The following is a 19,821-nucleotide window of genomic DNA, read 5'->3' on the forward strand; positions in this document are numbered from 1 at the left end:
CCAAACAATGGACAAAAAAGTTAGCTACGGTTAGCTAGCAGCTAACTGCTACCATGGTGGACAACTTTACAGCTCTGTACATTTGGTGCGTCCAAAAAGTCACGGCTCTGGATGTAGATTTCTCCATGTTGTTACCGGCTTCTTCTTCTCTTACACATTTAATGCTATTGGACTTCCGGGTCAAAGCCCGGGGCGGAAACTGTGGAGCATGCTCAGAGCGCCTCGGCCAGTTTGGGTCTGATTGACTGTATACATGCAGGAGTCACATGATCTGGGTGTGTTAGTCCCACTGTGACACATTCACTGCAGGACCATTTCACTCACACTGACATGTTTACAGGGATTTTAATATCAATAAATCCATTTTCTCTGATGCCATAGAAACAGACTGAGTGTGACAGTTTGTTCAGAGAGTCTTTAGTTGTTAAAACTAGTTATGATCTCACAGATGGAGACACTGGATGTGGACGTCCTGAGAAATAAATCTACTGAGTTCATAAAATAAAGTGTGAGATCTTCAACATCAACCTGAGAAACAAGAGAAAAAAGTCACATGTAATATGACTGTATTATAACTGAATGACCTGCAAACCAAAGTTTGACCACGCCTGCTATGAGACAAATGATGTGAGTGTTTGGTGCCTGGAGCAGCAGGAGCATGGTGTGTGTGATATGAAACAAACAGAGAGCAGTGGAGTTTTGAAAAAGCCGCTTTTATTTTGTAGCTGAGAAAAATAGGAAGTTCCTACAGGCACTTGAGGACAGTGAAGTTACAGACGGTTCCTCCGGGACATCCGCACAACTTCCCGATCCTCGAACCTTTACGCACCGCACACTGCTCACCTGCATCACACTGAGACACACACACACACACACACACACACACACAGTTAATACTATAAAATATACACACACACACACGACTTGAAGAAAACAGAATAAAATAAAAAAATGCAGTGAAATGTTCCTTTACAAACACACCTGATTAAAGGGACAGATCCAGGGGTCGTATTCACAAAGCTTCCTCGTGCTAAGAGTGGCTCGTAGTGATGAAACTCTAAGAAAATTCTAAGAATTGTGACGTTTTCTTAGAATTTTCCCTTAAACTTAAGACGAGGTCCTCGTTAAGATAAACGTTATTCACAAACCATCTCTGATCTTAAAAGAGCTCCTGAGGAGACAAAGTGTTGGGAGCAGGAGGAGGAGTTTAAGAGTTTCTGAATCAGAGGAGAAAATGGTGGAAACACAAAGAGGTCAGAGAAATATTCTCCAAACACTGGACGACAGAGGAAATGAGACGCTGCAGATCAGATGATGTCATCAGGGATACACACACATTTCCCAGCTGACTCTGTAACGTCAGAAACAAAATGATGACATCATCACTGAGGTATGTGAGGTCAGAGCAGCAGTGATGAGTTGAGTCTGTCTCAACCTTCATCAGCAGTGATCACACTAACACTGACACTGTCACAGTCTGCAGTTCATCTCATGTCCACTGGGTGTCCTCACACCTTACAGGCTCACAGAGGGGCGTGTCTCTGACAACCAATCACATCACACCTAACAACAGGGTCGACCACACCTCCTCACTGAGGTCACAGTTTCTGTCCCTTCATCACTCACAGAACTTTCCTGAATCACTCCTGACCTCTGACCTCTGACTGCTGGCTAAAGGGTTTTAGGCTGAGTTAAGGAGCTCTGTGAGACACTTCTCAGGCTCTTTGTGTAAACGGCTCCTGACGTTTTGGAGCGGGGTTGTATGAGATATTTATCCACAGTCACTGTGTTACCTATTCTCATTTCCTCACTCTCTGACATCAGTAAACGCACCTTCAGCTCATCCAAAACTCTGCTGCTAGAATCTTGACTGGGACTAGAAAACATGACGACATCACCCTGATCTCGGCTTCCCAACACTGGTCACCTGTTGATTTTAGAACTGATTTTAAATCAGAAGCTGCTTCACTAAAGGCCAATTCATTCACAGTGTAATTTTTGGAATTGCCTGGTATAAGCACACAGGGCAGCTCAGTGGGTTACCAAAAGATATTTGTAAAAATCTGAGGGTCATTTGGCAGAAGGACCGAGGGTGTGCATAAAACACTGAGGGATGGTTGAAAATACCATCAAATACTGGGAAATATAACTCAGTATAAAGTAATCCATAGGTTTTACTTTATCCTTCTAAGTTGTTCAGGACGGGCTGTTGGCTAATTATTAATGTTGGAAATGTCAGACAGAAACTGGAACGTTTCTCGATGCAATCTGGGAATGTGAACTGGGGAAAGTTGTGGATCACACAGGGAAGTGGTCGGTGTGACGGGACCTTTGACTCAGTGCTGTTCTCTGACGTCATGTCAGTTTGTGTCTGAGCTAACTGCTGTTTTTATCTCCATCATCCATGTAAGGTTAAAATAATGTCCTTTAACCATGAACAGTTCAAGTGCTGCTTTTCTGACTGGTGTTATTTCTGCAGGTTGTTTCTTTTCATAGTTCATCACTCTCTCCAGCTGTGGCAGAGAAGTGACAGCATGACGCACGTTCAACAACTGAACACCGTCTGACAAAAAAGCCAAAGCAGTCTGGGGCTGCTCATAAAACAGGCTTCAGTTAGTTCGTCTCACTCAAACCCTGCTTTATAAACCTCCTCAGACCTGAGCAGTGTTGAACAGACAGGACCCGTGCAGACCTGCTGAGCCCCTCAGGTGAATAATCAGGTGAATAAATGAGAGTTTCTTACAGAAGGAACCCAGCCGAGCTTCTTCTCTGACGACGGCAGCTGTTTGTTCTTTAACTTCTCCAGAACTTCCTGCAGAGCTTCAATCTGAGGAGAGAAGACATGCGTCAACTTCCTGTCCTTCCATCAGATATTTAACACGTCTGCTGCTCAACAGTAAACTTCTCTGAGGGGGAAAACACATAAAAACCACTGTCATCCATGGCTCTAGTCTTCATTACATGTACAGATCATTAGGAAACACATCAAATATGAATTCAGTAAAAGTATAATCCTCTGCCTGCTCAGACTTCATCACAAGTCTGACACAGAGGAAATCCAGGGAGAGGAGACGGAGGCCCGACATAATGTTAAAGGACTCGACTCATTTAAAGAGTAACTGGTATTTGTCAACCTGGACTTTATGTTCCCATGATTTGTGCCTCAGTGACTGATGGGAACAACAGTAATGAGAGAGAGCGTGCCGCAGTGAAACAGGCTGACAGGCCCAGATTGTTATTCTCAGTGTCTGACAGCATTATGGAAGGATCCCTACAGAGATAGAGCTTTGTGTTGAAGATAAAGATCCAGAAACAGTCCTGAAATCACCGTCACCAAACCCACCAGACTCCATTTAAATCAACAGTCATGTTAGTGTGTATAGAGGCAGCATGTTGTCACATCTAACTGGTGAGTTAAGGGTTAATTTAAACCAAACCAGAGCTGGTGATTGTTGGAACAGTGGAAAGATGAACCAAGATGGTTTTTGTGAGTCTTATTTTGTTTCTGTCGACTCTGAATGAAGAGTGTCTTATGATGATTAAATGACTGTTTATTTAAATGAAGTCTGGTGGGTTTGGTGACGGTGATTTCACGACTGTTTCTGGTTAAACAAAAAGGATCCTGTGGTTGTATGGCTCCGCCCACCAGCCCACCATGTGGTTGTATGACTCCGCCCACCAGCCCACCCTGTGGTTGTATGACTCCGCCCACCAGTCCACCCTGTGGTTGCATGACTCCGCCCACCAGTCCACCCTGTGGTTGCATGACTCCACCCACGAGTCCAGTGTCTCTGACAGTCTCCATCCATGTCAGTGAAAACATTGATGCTTCACACACAGAAGATCTACGAGAATGAGACAGATGCAAGGTCACAGTGACCTTTGATCATCAAAAATTAATCAGTTCATTGTTGAGTCCAAGTGGACATTTGTGCTAAATTTGAAGAAACATGGGACGTACGGCTATGGCTGCCACAGAGGCGTAACAAGGTTTATCTCTGTTGGGATCTTTCCTATGATGTTATCAGTAGAAATGAAACAATATTAAATTTTCACATCTTGATTAAATTGACCAAAATAATGATGATTTTTAAGTATTATCACTGTAAATTCTTAAAATGTGCTGGAAAAAGTCCAAAAAGTAGTTTTATCTTGAGGCCATAAATGAGCAGCACATTCTGTTTACACAAACATTAAAACAAATTAATGTAAACATAATAAAACCAAATCAAATGTGCATCAAAGTGAAAGACCAACAGTCAGTGAACTGCTGCTCGAGTGTCTCTGTCCCTGTAGATGAGGACAGGGACAGAGACACTGCTGCATGTCCAACTCTGTAAACAACACAAGAGCAGAACAAACGCTGCTGCGTCTGCGTCTGAGACGGTTGCTGACTTTGGTTACGTGTTTGTTACAGCTGTTGTTATCTAACCTTCAACAGATGTTGAGTCTGTGTGTTGGGACTCACCAGTTCCTCCTCCTCTTGTGTCTTGATGGCAGTGTCTCCAGGTGATCGCTCCTCTATCAGCTCCTCGCTGCTCCCCAAAACAACCAGCAGCCAGCAGGAGGCGCTGAGGAGCAGCATCCTGCCGCTGAGCATGGCGCTTATGGACTCGGACCGTGCAGGACGCTGAGGGACACTGAGAGACGCCTCTGGATGCTGAGTCTCAGTCTGAGACATGAAGGGTTTATATGAGAGCAGCTCTGACGTCAGTGTGACAATATTTACCTGCTGATAATGAGACGACCTGCAGACTCACCTCTGAGGTCAGCGGGGAGAAGAACCTCCGCTCCGTCAGACAGGAAGTGACGGCAGGAGGGAGGTTTGTGTTTGCATTTTAAAAAGCTGCGATGGATCCTCTGAGATCAGCGATGAAGTTCGTGACCGACTCATTTCACAACAAACAGATTAAATCCAAATCTATGAGATCCAGAGACGTTTACAGTCCATCTGTAGGTCCGTCACACTGAGGGCGGCTCCACAGCGTGATTTCAGTATTACTGCCATTTTTTGATGTTTCTGCAAATTATTTCATTTCTCCTGATTTTATTTCTATGTAAATACGTTTTGTTATTCTGCTGTTGTTGCTTTTAAAATCAGTTTTAAAACAAAGTCTTGCTAACAGGTTAATGCAGAAGACAGCAGGACAATGAGACACCATGGGGTGTGCAGCGTCTTCTCAGTTCAGACACTTTGGTTGCTGACACAGAGTATTCAACAACATAAAACTGTTCCCCTGAAGTGTGCCAGGCTTTGAAGCCACTTTTCGTAGTGGGAGTTCGAACTTTCAGGCGCGTCACGTGATGCTCTGTAACCCAAAAAGACTTCCTCCCATTGACTTACATTGTGACTGCAGTTGAACGACTTGTTTCACTCTCAGGATTTGATCCATTTGAATCCATAACATTTTGAAGTCTAGAAGAGCCACAAGATTAAATCATCTTATCCATCCATCTATTTTCGTCCACCAATCCAGGGCTGGGTCTCGGGGGCAGGACGCTGAGCAAAGCTCCCCAGATGTTCCTCTTCACAGCTCCTCCTGGAGGACCCCGAGGCGTTCCCAGACCAGATGGGACGTGCCCAAAACACGAATGGGAGGCGCCCAGGAGGATCCTGATCAGATGTTGAACCACCTCAACATGAAGGAGCAGCGGCTCTACTCCGAGCTCCCTCCAGATGTCTGACTCCTCCCCCTATCTCTAAGGCTGAGCCCAGACACCCTACAGAGGAAACGCGTCTTTATCAGCTGATCTGTCAATCAGCCGATGTTAGGGAGGCGTGACGCCACCTGCTGTCTGTCCGCCGCCTCTCCAGGATGCTGCTCCAGGTATGGGAGAGCATGTATGCCCCCCCATCCCTGTTCATTGTCCCTGGGCCCCGGGCCCCACTTCCTTATTTCAATGGCCTCCCTGATCTGATACCGGCGCTGGATCAGGGAGGTCACACTGACCTTTGACCTTCGACCACCAAAACATTAAGTCAAAGTGAACGTTTGTGTCAAATTTAAAAAAATTCCCTCGAGAAGTTCTTGAGATATTGTGTTCATGAGAACAGGACGTAGGGATGTATATACAGACAACCTGAAAACATATCGCCTCTGGCCACAGCGATCATCAGCGCAGAGACACAAGTCACTAAAGTGAATTTATTTTTCAGCTACTGTCTTCAACCCTGAGGAAGTGACATCAACACCTGACATTTACTGTCGATGTGTTACATCAATTAAAGAGAAACAACTGGATATGACATCACGTTTCCTGGAGTCTGTTTTGTGTTTGAGGGGAATGTTTCTTTAAGACGGCAGCATGAAACTGACAGGAAGTGGTGTGACGCTTCAGGGTCTCTGTGTGTCACTGTTTACGTCAAAGCACATAAGAGGCTCTAATATCATCCTCACAGTTTGACATCTGACTGAAGAGGTCAACATTTATCAAACACATCCAGATGTTTGACTCAGTGAAGGGTCAGAACAAAGTTCAGTGACATAAAGAAATAGTGTCTCTAATAAAACAGAAACTATCTGCGTGCAGGGAGGAAATACATGAACCCAACCTTTGAATACTGATCTGAGTTTATAGACGACGACATGAGGAGGAAGATGCAGGTATCATCCTTTTCTGTTTAATAACATTTTTTTTTTCCAAATATCTTCATCCTCCAACAGTCGTCAACGATTTATCGGCCGAACACTGAAACTCTCAACAGAATCAAACAGAAACATTCAAACGTCTCTTCAACTCTCTGAACACAAACGTCTACACGCTGCAGCAGCAGGAAAACATTCAACTAAGAACAATTAAATTACTCTAAAATATACAAAACCGAAACATACACTTTGATTTGAAAAAAACAAAACAAAAAATCAATAAGAGGATCGTCCCGGCTGCGTCACGTCCCATAATTCTCTCTGGCTCTGAAGCAGACAAAAAATAAAACATATAAATATGACAGAGGAAGGATTCTCAGTTAATTAAACATGTTCTGTGATAAACAAGTCACGCTGATTTTTAAAATGTTCCTTTATGTTTGTGGTCATCAGTCAAACCTGCCCTCTGTTTTTTAATGATCCTAATATCAATAAATAACTCTGAGACTCTGAGTACATCAGCTGCAGCTGGCAGGATGAGTTTACACCAGGGCTGGGCGATATGGCCCTAAAATCATTTCAGGATATTTCAGGGTATTTTTGTAGAAACTAAAATGACCTCTCATTTCTTTAGTTTGTGAACAACAGTAACTCAGATTCAGATTCTGTCACAATATTAAAGGCTCTCTAAGTCTTCCTAAGCTTGAAAAGTTTTTGTCACATACAGCAAACATCTCCTCATGATCCGCTAGCTACATGTCCTCTGAATATGCTGTGAAAAAGTCTGGTCTCTGTAGGCAGCCCAGGCTCCACACATGGCAACAAAAACACGTCGCTTCTGTTTACGTTCAACAATGTTATCAAACACAACGGAGCTAGCTCGCCTTTTAGCCTCATTGTAGCCTGTAGCTCTAACTGCCTCTCTGGTCACTGCGTTCATGCGTGCGCGCTTGCTTTCGCGCTGGCTGGTTGGTGCAGCCTGGACCACAATGTCTTTGTTGCCATGTGTGGCAACAAAGACAGAAGAGCTAATTTTTTGGGAGCAGATCGGCCGACGGACTCTGGATGTAATGTGAGCTTGAAGTTAACAGTGTCTGTAATGTAGCATCGTGTTAGCTACCTGGCTAACGTTAGTGTCATGACATTGTCACAGGAAGAAAAGTCATGCGCAGCACTTCATAAAAAAAGTGCCACCTGTACTTTTCTTATGAAGTGCTGAGATGCTGCACTCCCCAGCGTCCTGCCAACAGTCTCCTACTGGGAAAAAAAAACAACAAAAAAACACTATGTGGACACGGGTCCTTATCTGGACTTTAGTCTCAGCATGAGTCAAATACTGGATCCTACATTTCTCATAAAGCACCTGTGTGTTTCACTATGCCTGTCTGCCTGGTGAACAGACCACACCTCCAGGAAGTGCACCAAGCTTCAAAGCCAGTTTTCATAAAGGCCAAACAGTGGTCCTTCATTTCCCAGGGTCGGTCACATGATGTCCTGCGGCCCAGAACGACTTCCCCACTGACTTACACTGGGAATCAGTGTGTAAACTCAGGTACACACTTCATTCATTCTCTCCTGAGTGTGTACAGGTGCGTGTGCCTAACGCCGGATTTCCACTGCATGCGTGTCCGTTGCGGAACGGCAGCGCTGGTTATCCGCTGCGTGCTCCGCCGTCCGTCAATACCCACTGGCTGTGTTTGCTGTGCGGTGCGGTGCAGCTCTGCCGGAAGACATCTCGGTGCACTGCCATGATTAACATCTCCTCGTCCATGGTGTTCACGGGGTGAAATGACGTCTGAAAACCTCTGACCTGTTGACTTCAGGCCTGCCTCCCCCCATTATGTAGTTTTCAAGGTGTAGTGCAGGGAAATATGATCCGCCGTGAACACTGTGTATTTTATTTTGATAATTAACCGGATGTTTTATTTTGTTTCTGTGCACGACTTCCTGCCCCGCACGATCTGCTCTGTGCTGAATTGCTGCGTTGTGCTCCGGCGTCCGGCAAAAATAAAACTCCTGCGTATCTGTTGCGGAGGGCTCCAAGTGCCGGAGCTGAGACGGAGCCGGAACGCAGCACAGCCGCAGCTGGTGGAAACACACACATTGACTAGAATTGAATCCTATCAGCTCCACTGCCGTGCCGGAGCGGGGACGCAACCAACACGCATCTGGTGGAAATAGGCCGTAAGTGTGTACAAGTGTGTGTGTGCCTGAGTGTGTACAGGTGTCTAGTTCTTACCTCAGTCCTTGGAGCTCGACTTGAACACCTGCTGAGCCTGAAACACATCAACACACATCAGCTCAGGACGCAGCCTGTTGTTTCAAAAACAATGTTTCACTGTGAACCACAACTCTGCTTTAAAATCAGCAGGTGGAGAGCTAGCTAACATTAGCTGTTAGCAGTTGTTAACGTTAGCAGTTAGAGGGTAGTTAACGTTAACAGTTAGACAGTAATTACCATTAGCTGATAGCAGCTCGTTAATGTTAGGTGTTAAAAGTTAGTTAACGTTAGCAGTTAGAGGGTAGTTAACGTAAGCAATAAAAGGCTAGTTAACGTTAGCAGTTAGATGGTAGTTACCATTAGCTGTTAGTAGCTGTTAATGTTAGCTGTTACTGGCTATTTAACATTATCTGATAGCAGCTAGTTAACATTAGGCGTTAGAAGCTAGTTAATGTTAGCTGTTAGAGGGCAGTTAACGTAAGCCATAAAAGGCTAGTTAACATTAGCAGTTAAAAGCTAGTTACCATTTGTTGTTAGTAGCTGTTAATGTTAGCTGTTAAAAGCCAGTTAACGTTAGCTTTTACCAGCTAGTTAAAGTTAGCCAATAGCAGCTAGTTAACCTTAGCTGTTAGAATCTAATTTACATTAGCAGCTGTTAATGTTAGCTGTTGGCAGCTAGTTAACCGTTAAAGGTTAGCAGCTAGTTAAAGTTAGCTGTTACCAGTGCACCTCTACTTCAGGTTAGCAGCTGTGTGGGCTCCATGCTCACTCTGACAGTTAATGGATTACCAGTGGCTAACAACTAAGGGGTGGGGCTTAGCGATCTGCTGCTGAGCCAGCTGTCCAATAAAAACACGAAGCATCACTTCACCTTTAGACAACTAAACATCAGGTTCACACTCAGACACCAAAGTTGATCTTCTAACAGTGACTTTATCTTGTCAGAGACGTCAGAGGGGCGGCGGTTTGGCTGCAGCTGCTGACGTGTTCTCAGGTCTGCTGAGTTTGTGTAGTTAGCATGTTATTAATATGATATTAACATGTTACTGACCATGTAGCTGCCGGTATGGAAGCCACACATGTACCACAGCATCAACATGCTGGAGGAGGCGTCGACGCCAGTAGAGCCGCTTGAATCTCTCCCAGCAAACGTCCAGAGAGGAGGAGGAGGAGGAGGGATGAAGGACACAGGGCCCTGAGGAGGGAGACACAAACTGATCAATGCACAGAAGATTATTAGTAATGACCTGATTAATAAAGTGGAATATATTTATATCACACAGCACATTAGATTCTGGGTGTGTTAATATGGTGCGTGTTAACTTTTCCTGGTTAAAAGGCTGCGCCACAGTCCAGTGATGTCATTATCTGAACTGACAGACTGTTCATTATATCAGATTCATCATGTCAACATGATTAATGATTATTGATCAGAAATCTCACTGTGTACATTCTGTAAAAGCACCGACAGTAAACCCTACAGGATCGTCACAGTATCAATATCAAGGTATGTGTTCAGGAATATGTTGATATTTTTGCTCGTTTTACCCCTGAGCCCGACTGAGGAGGAGGAGGAAACGGAGGAAAGAAACAGAAGCTGTGATTGGCCAGTTTCTCCGCTCCGTCTGTCTGCTGGTTTCCTGTCTTCTTCTCTTCGGCTTCTTTCTCCACTTTACTACTGAGTTTCTCTTTCACCTGCTGACACACAAAATACAGCAAAACAGGCGTGAGCGGTGATTTCATTCATTCTGCTGTTCAGTCTGAGTTTGAGAGAGAGAAGGAGAGGCGGCCTGATCTCTTGGTCTGATCATCGGCACTGGGAGAGGAGCAGGGAGATCTGGGCTCCTGTGAGATGGAGGAACTTCACCACAGTTCATTTATGACCAACAGTGTCCAATATCACAGCTGCAGACAGTCTGACATCTTTCACAAACGTTTACCTCTAAAGAACAAATCTTGCTGGTGAACAAACTGAACTGTTTCACCTCCTGAAACGACTCGTTCATTTCTCAGTTCAGCTGAGCTCAGTCAGGTGTGAGCGAATGAACAGGGACTCACTGACTCACCCTCTCTGTCTGCCTCCATCTCATGCATGAGCTGCTTCACCCATCGAACCCTCCTAAATCTGACACACTCCACCTTTAAAGAAGAGTATTAATACTACACTGTAAAAATACTCTGTTAAAGCAAAACACTGACATAAACAATACGTGTACCTCTCCTCCTCTGTCCCCCACATGGTTCTCCTCTCTCCTCCTCTCTCCTCCTCTCTCCCCCTGCTGCCTCTCCTCTCTTCTGCTCTTCTTCCACTCCACGTTACTGCTGGTTACACTGGACTTCCAGCTGCTGCCCTGCAGGATCAACACACACCTCACAGTTTAAATCTGACGTGACACATGTTCCGGTGTTGTTTTTGTATCAGCTCACGGCAGTCACACGGAAAATTGATTTTTTTTAAAAATTAACAATGAGAGCTGAATAAAATGTAGATTAAATGATTTCAATCAGGAACCATCAGCTCAAAGAAGAAGTGAACAAGATTATGAATCTGAACATTTGATGTGACAGTTCGACGACACATTTTAGTCAGAACTCAGTGTTTTCACATTTAGTCCTTTTTAAACAACAACTCTTAAAGTGCTCCAAAAAGTGGAGCAACAGAAAAAAGACTCAGTTCTAAATATCTTACTATATATTGACCAAAACTGTGTATGTGTGTGTGTGTGTGTGTGTGTGTTCCATGTTTTTCTCCTCACTGACTTGGTCAATCCATGTGAAATTTGGCACAGTGGTAGAGGGTCATGGGAGGATGCCAATGAAACAATATTACATCAATTGGCCAAAGGGGGGCGCTATAGCAACCCACTGAAATGTCAAACTTTGAATGGGCATATCTCATGCTCAGAAATGAAACTTTGCACAGAGATGCCTCTCCTCATGAGGAACACATTTGCCTAAAGAACCCATAACTTCCGCTTATATAGATTTTCCACCGTTTTGAATTTTTTGAAAAACACTTCAAATGGATCTCTTCCTAGGAAGTTTGAGCGATCTGCATGAAACTGGGTGAACATAATCTAGGGACCAATATCTAAAGTTCCCTCTTGGCAAAAGTTGGAAAACTTACTAAAACTGAGCTTCTATAAGGCAATGAATATTGTGGAGGGCGTGGCTCATCACATAAAGGTGTATAACATCTCAAGGGTTTCACCCATCACCACGCAACTTTGTAGGCATATGACCACACATAATCTGAGGGGACCCCTCCATTATTGACCCCATCAAACAAAATGGGGGCGCTAGAGAGCTCATTTCTTATCTAGGCCTAACCGCCATATGGATTTTTACTAAACTTGGTAGATATGTAGAACAGGACGCCTCAAGGTGACTGGAGAAATTTAACTCTAATTGGCAACTGGGTGGCGCTATAACAACAGAAAAATGCTTCAAAATGGCTAAAATGCGACCGATCGCTGTGGCTCCCCCTGTGGACCAATGTTGGTGTTGTTTTCTAATGTTTGGTATGACTAAGTCATGGTATGGTATGCTGTACATAATCATGGAAACTGTCAGTGTATCAGTCAGTACGTTTACATGCACAGTTTAATTCCACTTTTAATCGGAATGGCCTTTCATTCCGATTAAAAGTGGTCATGTAAACGGTCGTTCTGACTGAAAAACGGTCATTCCGATTGAAAATTAAATCCGATTAAAGGGGGTGGTTTATTCCGTTCGTCATTCCGAATGAAAGAATTTTGTGTGCATGTATACACTCATTCCTCTTTAAGTTCATTCCGGTCTTTCTGCGCATGCTCGTTTCCTTGCCCTTCTGGCGCCATGACGTATATAGCGCGTATATAGTTGCACTCACTGGTTTCCATTCGCCACAGCACGGTCTTCTACCTCCCTTCTTCGACCTTCTACCTCCCTTCTCCTCCTCAACAGATGAAGCATTAGCAGAACAAGGTTGTTGTCGTACTGCTGCTTCAAGAATATAAGCAAAACAAGCCCGAAAAAGGCACTAAGAACGGCGTCGTCAAGCATCTTGTTATCCGGAGTGAGGACTACAGTGTTTTCTTCCGGTAAACGTAAACACGTAACATCCGCCCCGCCCCCTATCCAATCAGAAACCTTCCCTGCCCCAAACCTTGTGCAGACCTGAATAAAGGCGATTAAACTGATCTCCCATGTAAACCCTCATTCGGAATGAATATTTCCCATGTAAACTACCTGGAAAGACTTAAATTCCGAATGATTTCATTCAGATTTATTTCATTCCGAATGAGAAGCCATCATGTAACCGTAGCCATTCTGTCAGTCAGTCATTCTGTCTGTCCCACGTTTTTCTACTCACTGACATGGTCAATCTATGTGAAACTGCACATAGGCATTGAGGACTGGCATAGGTAGAAGGTGACAAAGCTACCAATGGCTATGGACTAGTATTATACACTGACAGTTTTGTTTTTACATTAACATGTCCCTGCAGTGCGGTTATGAAGCTCCGCACTTTCAGATGAACTTATTGTTCCTGTTTGATGTATTCTATGTTCCACATCTGGAGACGTGCAGTATCTTCTGTGGACCAAAACGTGGTTTCGTCTGTTTTTTTCAAGCGTCCCAGGTCAACAGCATGAGATCCAGAGGGTTTAATACAACTGCAAAGAGCAGAGTGAACCTGGAGCATTTGTGTTCACAGGTCACAGGTTCAGCGAACCGCACCACGGACTTGAAGCAAACCAAACTCAGACTATGTCCCGAGGTGGTCTGAGTTCAGTTCACCCCTCTGAGTCTGTTTAGAGTGCTGAAAAGGACCAAGTGTGAAAACACCCTAAAACTACTGAGGTCTGGGTCCTGGTCCAGGTCTTTACCTTAGCTGCGGAGGCTCTGCTGGGTCCGTGGAGCTCATCGGGGCTCAGCAGGCTGCAGACGTCCTGTTCCTCCTCGTTGTTGTAGTCATTGAAGCGAACGCAGCAGCGCTGACCTTTGACCCACAGAATGACAGCCGGATAAACCAGACCATCCTCTGAGTACACGGCTCGACAGTGAGAACCAGGTTTCCACTCCTGACACACAGACAGCAGTGGGACACTCAACACAGGATTTACTCACTGTCGCTGATTCATAAGTTCGAAGAAACGATTTTAAATTTACCTTAAAATGAGCCAATTACCAGGAAAAGTTATTAGTACCTTCAGATGACTTCATATTTCAGTTAAGGCACAGATTTGTTTTTGTTATCTGAAGGTTCTGTCCGTAACATTTAGAAAATCTTCATTATCAGTGACGACTCTGTCCCAAATACACACCAGCTGACTTCAGTGACTGACGCAGATAAAGCCCAGTTAGGTGTATTTCCACTGTCCACTGTGCTCTGTTATCATACATCCAGTTTTTTCCTTCGTTTGAGGTTTGACTGTTACTCTTCTTCTGCAGCACCACCTGACTGGAGAATTAGCGCCACCTACTGCTCTTCTTGATGAATCAGCTCCCAATGTTCTCAGAACAGAAGTGGATGAAAAGGTTCATAAATTCCTGTTTTCTTTTGCAGAATTTCTAAAAACTCACTGAAAATGTTACATTTGGATGGAAACCAAATTAATGCAGCATGATCAGGGAAAAACAGGGCGTGTCCTCTGGACGTGTCAATCATGAGTTTACTGCATCCCTTTGATATATAACGTGTCAGAGAGGCAGGACATGAAGCTCACCAAGGTCAGTGCAGGCTGAATTAATGAATGGATAAGCAATCAATCTAATATGTAGAGTTTTAATGTTTTGATGTTTTCATGGTAATAAAAACATCGTCTCTTTCACCTTGACTGAAAAATGTAACCCTTTTAATGTATAAATTAATAGTTTGCTTTCATACTAACTGGTCAATTTCAGATGTTTTAATCCCTGTAAAATAAAATGGACCAAAGAGTAAAGAAGTCCCTGAATATTTTTTATCCTTGATTGAAAAATGAAAACCCTCTGAAAGTTCTAAAGTCATAAATAACTTTCATACCATCTGGTGAATTTTAAGTCTTTTTTAAATATTTATATCAAAGTATTTTATTTTAGAAGCACAGTTGCCTGATTCAATACTGAATTTAAATACAATCACGTATATTTATTGAGCGATTATAGATATTCAGTCTCGACTTGGGAACATATCTGTGGCAAAGTATTCTCAACTCATAACTCTCTTAGGAGATTTTTTCCCACCAGAGCTTTTGCCTGTACCCTATGACCTTCTTCTTCTTCTTACCTTTAATCACATGACTTCATGACAAGCTGTGATATTTTCATGAGTTTGAGGCTTTTAAAGTGGAAAAACTTGAACAGTAGCAGCTGTGAGTTTATAGGACCATCATGTTTTAAAGGTGAACATTCAGTAAAGCCTTTTAGGGTATTTGTTAAATTGTTACCTGAGAGTTTTGTCTCTGTGTTTGCACAACAGCTTCTGGACCTTTGAGCGCGCTCAGATCCATGTCCTGCTGGTTGCCGTAGCCACTGAAACGAACTCTGCAGCGCTCTCCGTCCAGAGACACCAGAGTTGCCGGGTACACCCGCCCGTCCTCTAACCACACCGCCCGGCACTTAGCACCCACCACCCACTGGAAAACACAGAGACAACATGTTGTTTACTGCTGAAATCATTGGTCAAACAGCCACATAGTATCTTTAAAATAGTTTAACACTAGCGGCAAGACAAGAACCCTGCAAAACTCTGTTCTTCTTTCCAAAATAGAGTCAGAGTTGTCAAATGAAATGTCCTCGTGTACATTTTAGTCCAGTTTTGCATATTAAAACTGGTTCTATAAGCAAACTGCGACCCATCGTTACCCGTCTGTGCCGTCATTACCTTTGACTCTGCACTGGACGACTCAGCTACAGGTGGAGGGGCAGTCTCTCCATCCTGCTGTCTGTCATTCCCTCTGTCCTGCTGTTTGTCATTCCCTCCATCCTGCTGTCCGCCACTCTGTCCGCCCTGCTGTCTGTCTCTCTGTCCGCCCTGCTGTCTGTCTCTCTGTCCTTCCTGCTGTCTGTCTTCCTGCAGCGGCTTCTCTCTGCTGTCTGTCTCCTCTGAGGCTGCAGATTCTGTCAGTTTAACATCCTGCACACACGAAGAAACACTGACACTCCAGAATCACAAAAATAAAAATATTTCCTCAACGTTCTCAAGTGCAAGGACAAGACCAGCCAGACTTCATTTCAAAAACAGACAAGTCTGTGCTTTCATGCCTGGGTGTGAATTTGTTAGCACCATGTCTCAAACATTATTACAGACTATCATTAAGAATCTTCAACTCGTCATGCAGACAGATTTCAAGCTTTATCTCCTGAACCTAAAAAACACGCTGCAGGTGTTACACCCCCGTCTAGAGGGGCAGGAGTGCAACCAAAAACTGAGAAAGGCTGTTCCCTCCCCGGTCCCCAAACCAGAAGTCTCAATGCTGAACTGCAGTTTAAAGAAAAGATATTTATTACTGAAATACAATAAATCAAATTTACAATAAACTGAAGCAAAATAACTCAGAGTGAACAGAGGCCAAAATAAACAAAATAACAAAGAAATGCTCCGAAACAGAATTGAAAGAACTTTATTCATCCCCAAAGGGAACTTCAGCCTCCGGCAGCTCATAAAAGACAAAACACAACAACCACACTTCCCCTTATCAACAACACAGTGATAGACAGACATAAACATCAAATAAAATAAGTTAATAAGTGCATGAATAGAAATTAAATTAAAATAAAACACAGACTAATAATGGAAATAAAGACACAAACACATTTTATTTTAAATACAGACTGTGTTGTGTTGCTAGATTCCCAAACTGACCTGTTACCAGTTGTTTTAATTTATTTCCCATCATGTAGGTACAGAGCTTTAAATGACCTCGTCTTTTTTTACACTGTGGACATCACCGCCTCTGGATATCAGAATGGTGAGCTCCAAGACCTATCTTTTTAATCTGTCTTTTTAATGTGGCGTAACATCACAGTCTTTATTTTCAAGTTTTGAATGTTGGTTTTTACTGGAGAGGCACAATACCCAATATGCTGATCTATAACAACTCATTGGCCAATAACCGTAAATATATTAATTTTTTTCCCGCCTAATTTCAGTGATCATCATCAAGTCTCTTCTGTAGTGACTTAACATCATATTATACATGTCTACTCTGATGGTGACATGAAACACTGTTCAGTGTCTGTGATATTCATTCACTGTGCAAATTAAGAAAAAGCTTGTTGGTTGTTTCTGAGAGTTGATTTAAAAGCTGATGACGTGCTGACATTATTGTGCATCTCAACTCTTTACCTTATTTTATCCCTCCTGTTTATTTTTATTCTATTATATTTATTTTCCGTCTTTTTATTGTGTGGAATTTTATTTTTTTATCATATTTGGGATAGTTTGTTCTGTTTTGGTTGGTCTGCTTTTTAAATATTTTATTCTCTTATTGTTGTAATTTTTTTTTGGTCTTGCAAAACTTATTGTTCAGCTGTTTGTGTTCTCTTTTAAACTGTGTCAGTGTGATTGGTGTGAAGCACTCTGAGCTGCATGTTTGTTTGAGAGATGCTGTATAAATAAAGTTCAATTGAGCTGAGTTGATGTCAAGAGTGATTATATATAAGAATACAGTCTTTACGTTACCAGCATTTTGAAAGTAGTCTCAATAACTCAGGGTAAAGCGCTGACATGCACCACTTGTAATTAAGATTACAATTTAAATTATACCAAGCAGTTTTTTACATTGACAGACACATTTTACTTTTATCAATACGACTTTAATTTATCTTGTCACATATTGCTGATTTTTAACAAGTAGTAAAACTGCAGGAAGCCTCAACAGTTTGGTGTCTGCTCAGACTCGCCTGCAGACTCTTGATATCGTAGCTCTCAGTGTCACCAGACCGTGACTATCTGTAATATCTGAAGCAAAACTATGAAAATATAAAATGTGACACTGACCTGTGAAATGTCCAGAGTCTTTTCCAAAGCTTCTGTGAGGGAAGTTTCGTCTTTACCGGCCGCTGTGACGGACTCCTCCTGCGGAACAAAGATTTTACAGTTAGCAAGAAGCTAAACTTCAGCTAGCACACGAGCTAAACGAGACAAACAGCCCGTTGAGTCTTTTAACATCCGTGACTGAGTCTGGTTAATTGACTGATAGCCGTTAAACTGGTGGCTAGCTAGATGAAACAAATTAGCCGGTCGGAAATAAGACTGCTAACCGAACAGCTAGCTAACGTTAGCTCACATTAGCTGCTCCGTTAGCGGCGGTATTTCCGTTATTTTTAGTGACTGAACATAAATATTAAATTAATAAAAACTGTACCGACTCCGTAGCTCCGCCGAGAAAACTGTTTTCCGTCAGTTCAGTCATGGCTGTCGTCACTTAAAGGGAAAATCATTTCACGTAAAAATTAAGATTTAACCGCGACAAACACAACACCTGCGTCAAGTTCACCGGATGTGAGGAGAGAGCATCCGGTCACACATTTCAAAATAAATGCCTTCCGGAAAGACAAGTTTTTCTTTCTTTCTGTCTCTTTCTTTCTTTCTTTCTTTCTTTTTCTTTCTTAATCATTATCATTGATCGTTTAAAATATTACAGAACATTGCACAGAGAAATATTAAATTTGAACACATAAAGAACATCGTAATAACTCACCATATTGATCCATGAAACAACATCACACATGATTTGTTTTGGAGTTCCAAGGTTCTGTGCTCGGACCAATCCTATTTACTCTATATATGCTTCCTTTAGGTAACATCATTAGAAATCACTCTATAAATTTTCATTGTTATGCGGATGATACACAGTTGTATTTATCGATGAAGCCAGAAGAAAGTAATCAATTAACTAAACTCCATAACTGCCTTAAAGACATAAAAACTTGGATGAGCACCAATTTCCTGATGTTAAATTCAGACAAAACTGAAGTTATTGTTCTTGGCCCCAAACAACTCAGAGACTCTTTATCTGATGACATAGTTTCTCTAGATGGCATTGCTCTGGCCTCTAGCACTACCGTAAGAAACCTCGGAGTAATATTTGATCAAGATTTGTCTTTTAATTCTCATTTAAAACAAACCTCACGGACTGCATTTTTTCATCTGCGTAATATTGCGAAAATTAGGCCTATCCTGACCCGAAAAGATGCAGAAAAATTGGTCCACGCTTTTGTTACCTCTAGGCTGGATTACTGTAACTCTCTATTATCAGGTAGCTCTAGTAAGTCCTTAAAAACTCTCCAGCTAATTCAGAATGCAGCAGCACGTGTACTAACAGGAACTAAGAAACGAGATCATATTTCTCCTGTTTTAGCTTCTCTGCACTGGCTCCCTGTAAAATCCAGAATTGAATTTAAAATCCTACTGTTAACTTATAAAGCTCTAAATGGTCAAGCTCCGTCATATCTTAGAGAGCTCATAGTGCCATATTATCCCACCAGAACACTGCGCTCTGAGAACGCAGGGTTACTCGTGGTCCCTAAAGTCTCCAAAAGTAGATCAGGAGCCAGAGCCTTCAGCTATCAGGCTCCTCTCCTGTGGAATCATCTTCCTGTTACGGTCCGGGAGGCAGACACCGTCTCCACATTTAAGACTAGACTTAAGACTTTCCTCTTTGATAAAGCTTATAGTTAGGGCTGGCTCAGGCTTGCCCTGTACCAGCCCCTAGTTAGGCTGACTTAGGCCTAGTCTGCCGGAGGACCCCCCTATAATACACCGGGCACCTTCTCTCCTTCTCTCTTGTATTCTATTACTGCATCTTGCTAACTCGGCCATTCTGGATGTCACTAACTCGGCTTCTTCTCCGGAGCCTTTGTGCTCCACTGTCTCTCAGATTAACTCATATCACAGCGGTGCCTGGACAGCGTGACGTGTGTGGTTGTGCTGCTGCCGTGGTCCTGCCAGATGCCTCCTGCTGCTGCTGCCATCATTAGTCATTAGTCATACTTCTACTGTTATTATACACATATGACTATTGTCACACATGTATACTGCCA

General features: G+C 43.0%; 2 protein-coding genes across 5 annotated transcripts; both read right to left on the reverse strand.

Moving 5' to 3' along the window:
• Positions 1-694: 694 nt before the first annotated feature.
• LOC117254361 (uncharacterized) lies at positions 695-18,299 on the reverse strand. 4 transcript variants are annotated; one of them, XM_078168422.1, is made up of 10 exons: positions 18,144-18,299; positions 17,777-17,854; positions 15,659-15,910; positions 15,222-15,410; positions 13,680-13,874; positions 11,025-11,159; positions 10,357-10,506; positions 9,860-10,003; positions 8,827-8,863; positions 695-853 (listed from the first exon to the last, which is right to left on the reverse strand). In XM_078168422.1, the coding sequence occupies exons 1-9, from the start codon at positions 18,189-18,191 to the stop codon at positions 8,828-8,830; spliced, it is 1,227 nt and encodes a 408-aa protein (XP_078024548.1). In that variant the 5' UTR covers positions 18,192-18,299; the 3' UTR covers positions 695-853; position 8,827. The 4 variants fall into 4 exon arrangements, with proteins under 4 accessions (XP_078024548.1, XP_033478468.1, XP_033478466.1 ...); XM_033622575.2 differs by lacking the exon at positions 695-853 and adding an exon at positions 4,719-6,914; XM_033622576.2 differs by lacking the exon at positions 695-853 and adding an exon at positions 4,720-6,914 and having other exon boundaries at positions 10,357-10,503.
• On the reverse strand, positions 746-4,681 carry LOC117254372 (cocaine- and amphetamine-regulated transcript protein-like). Its single transcript, XM_033622596.2, has 3 exons — positions 4,469-4,681; positions 2,744-2,827; positions 746-853 (listed from the first exon to the last, which is right to left on the reverse strand). The coding sequence occupies exons 1-3, from the start codon at positions 4,679-4,681 to the stop codon at positions 746-748; spliced, it is 405 nt and encodes a 134-aa protein (XP_033478487.1).
• Positions 18,300-19,821: the final 1,522 nt, after the last annotated feature.

Source organism: Epinephelus lanceolatus, chromosome 6 (assembly GCF_041903045.1).
Source record: "Epinephelus lanceolatus isolate andai-2023 chromosome 6, ASM4190304v1, whole genome shotgun sequence".
Classification (NCBI taxonomy): Eukaryota; Metazoa; Chordata; class Actinopteri; order Perciformes; family Serranidae; genus Epinephelus; species Epinephelus lanceolatus.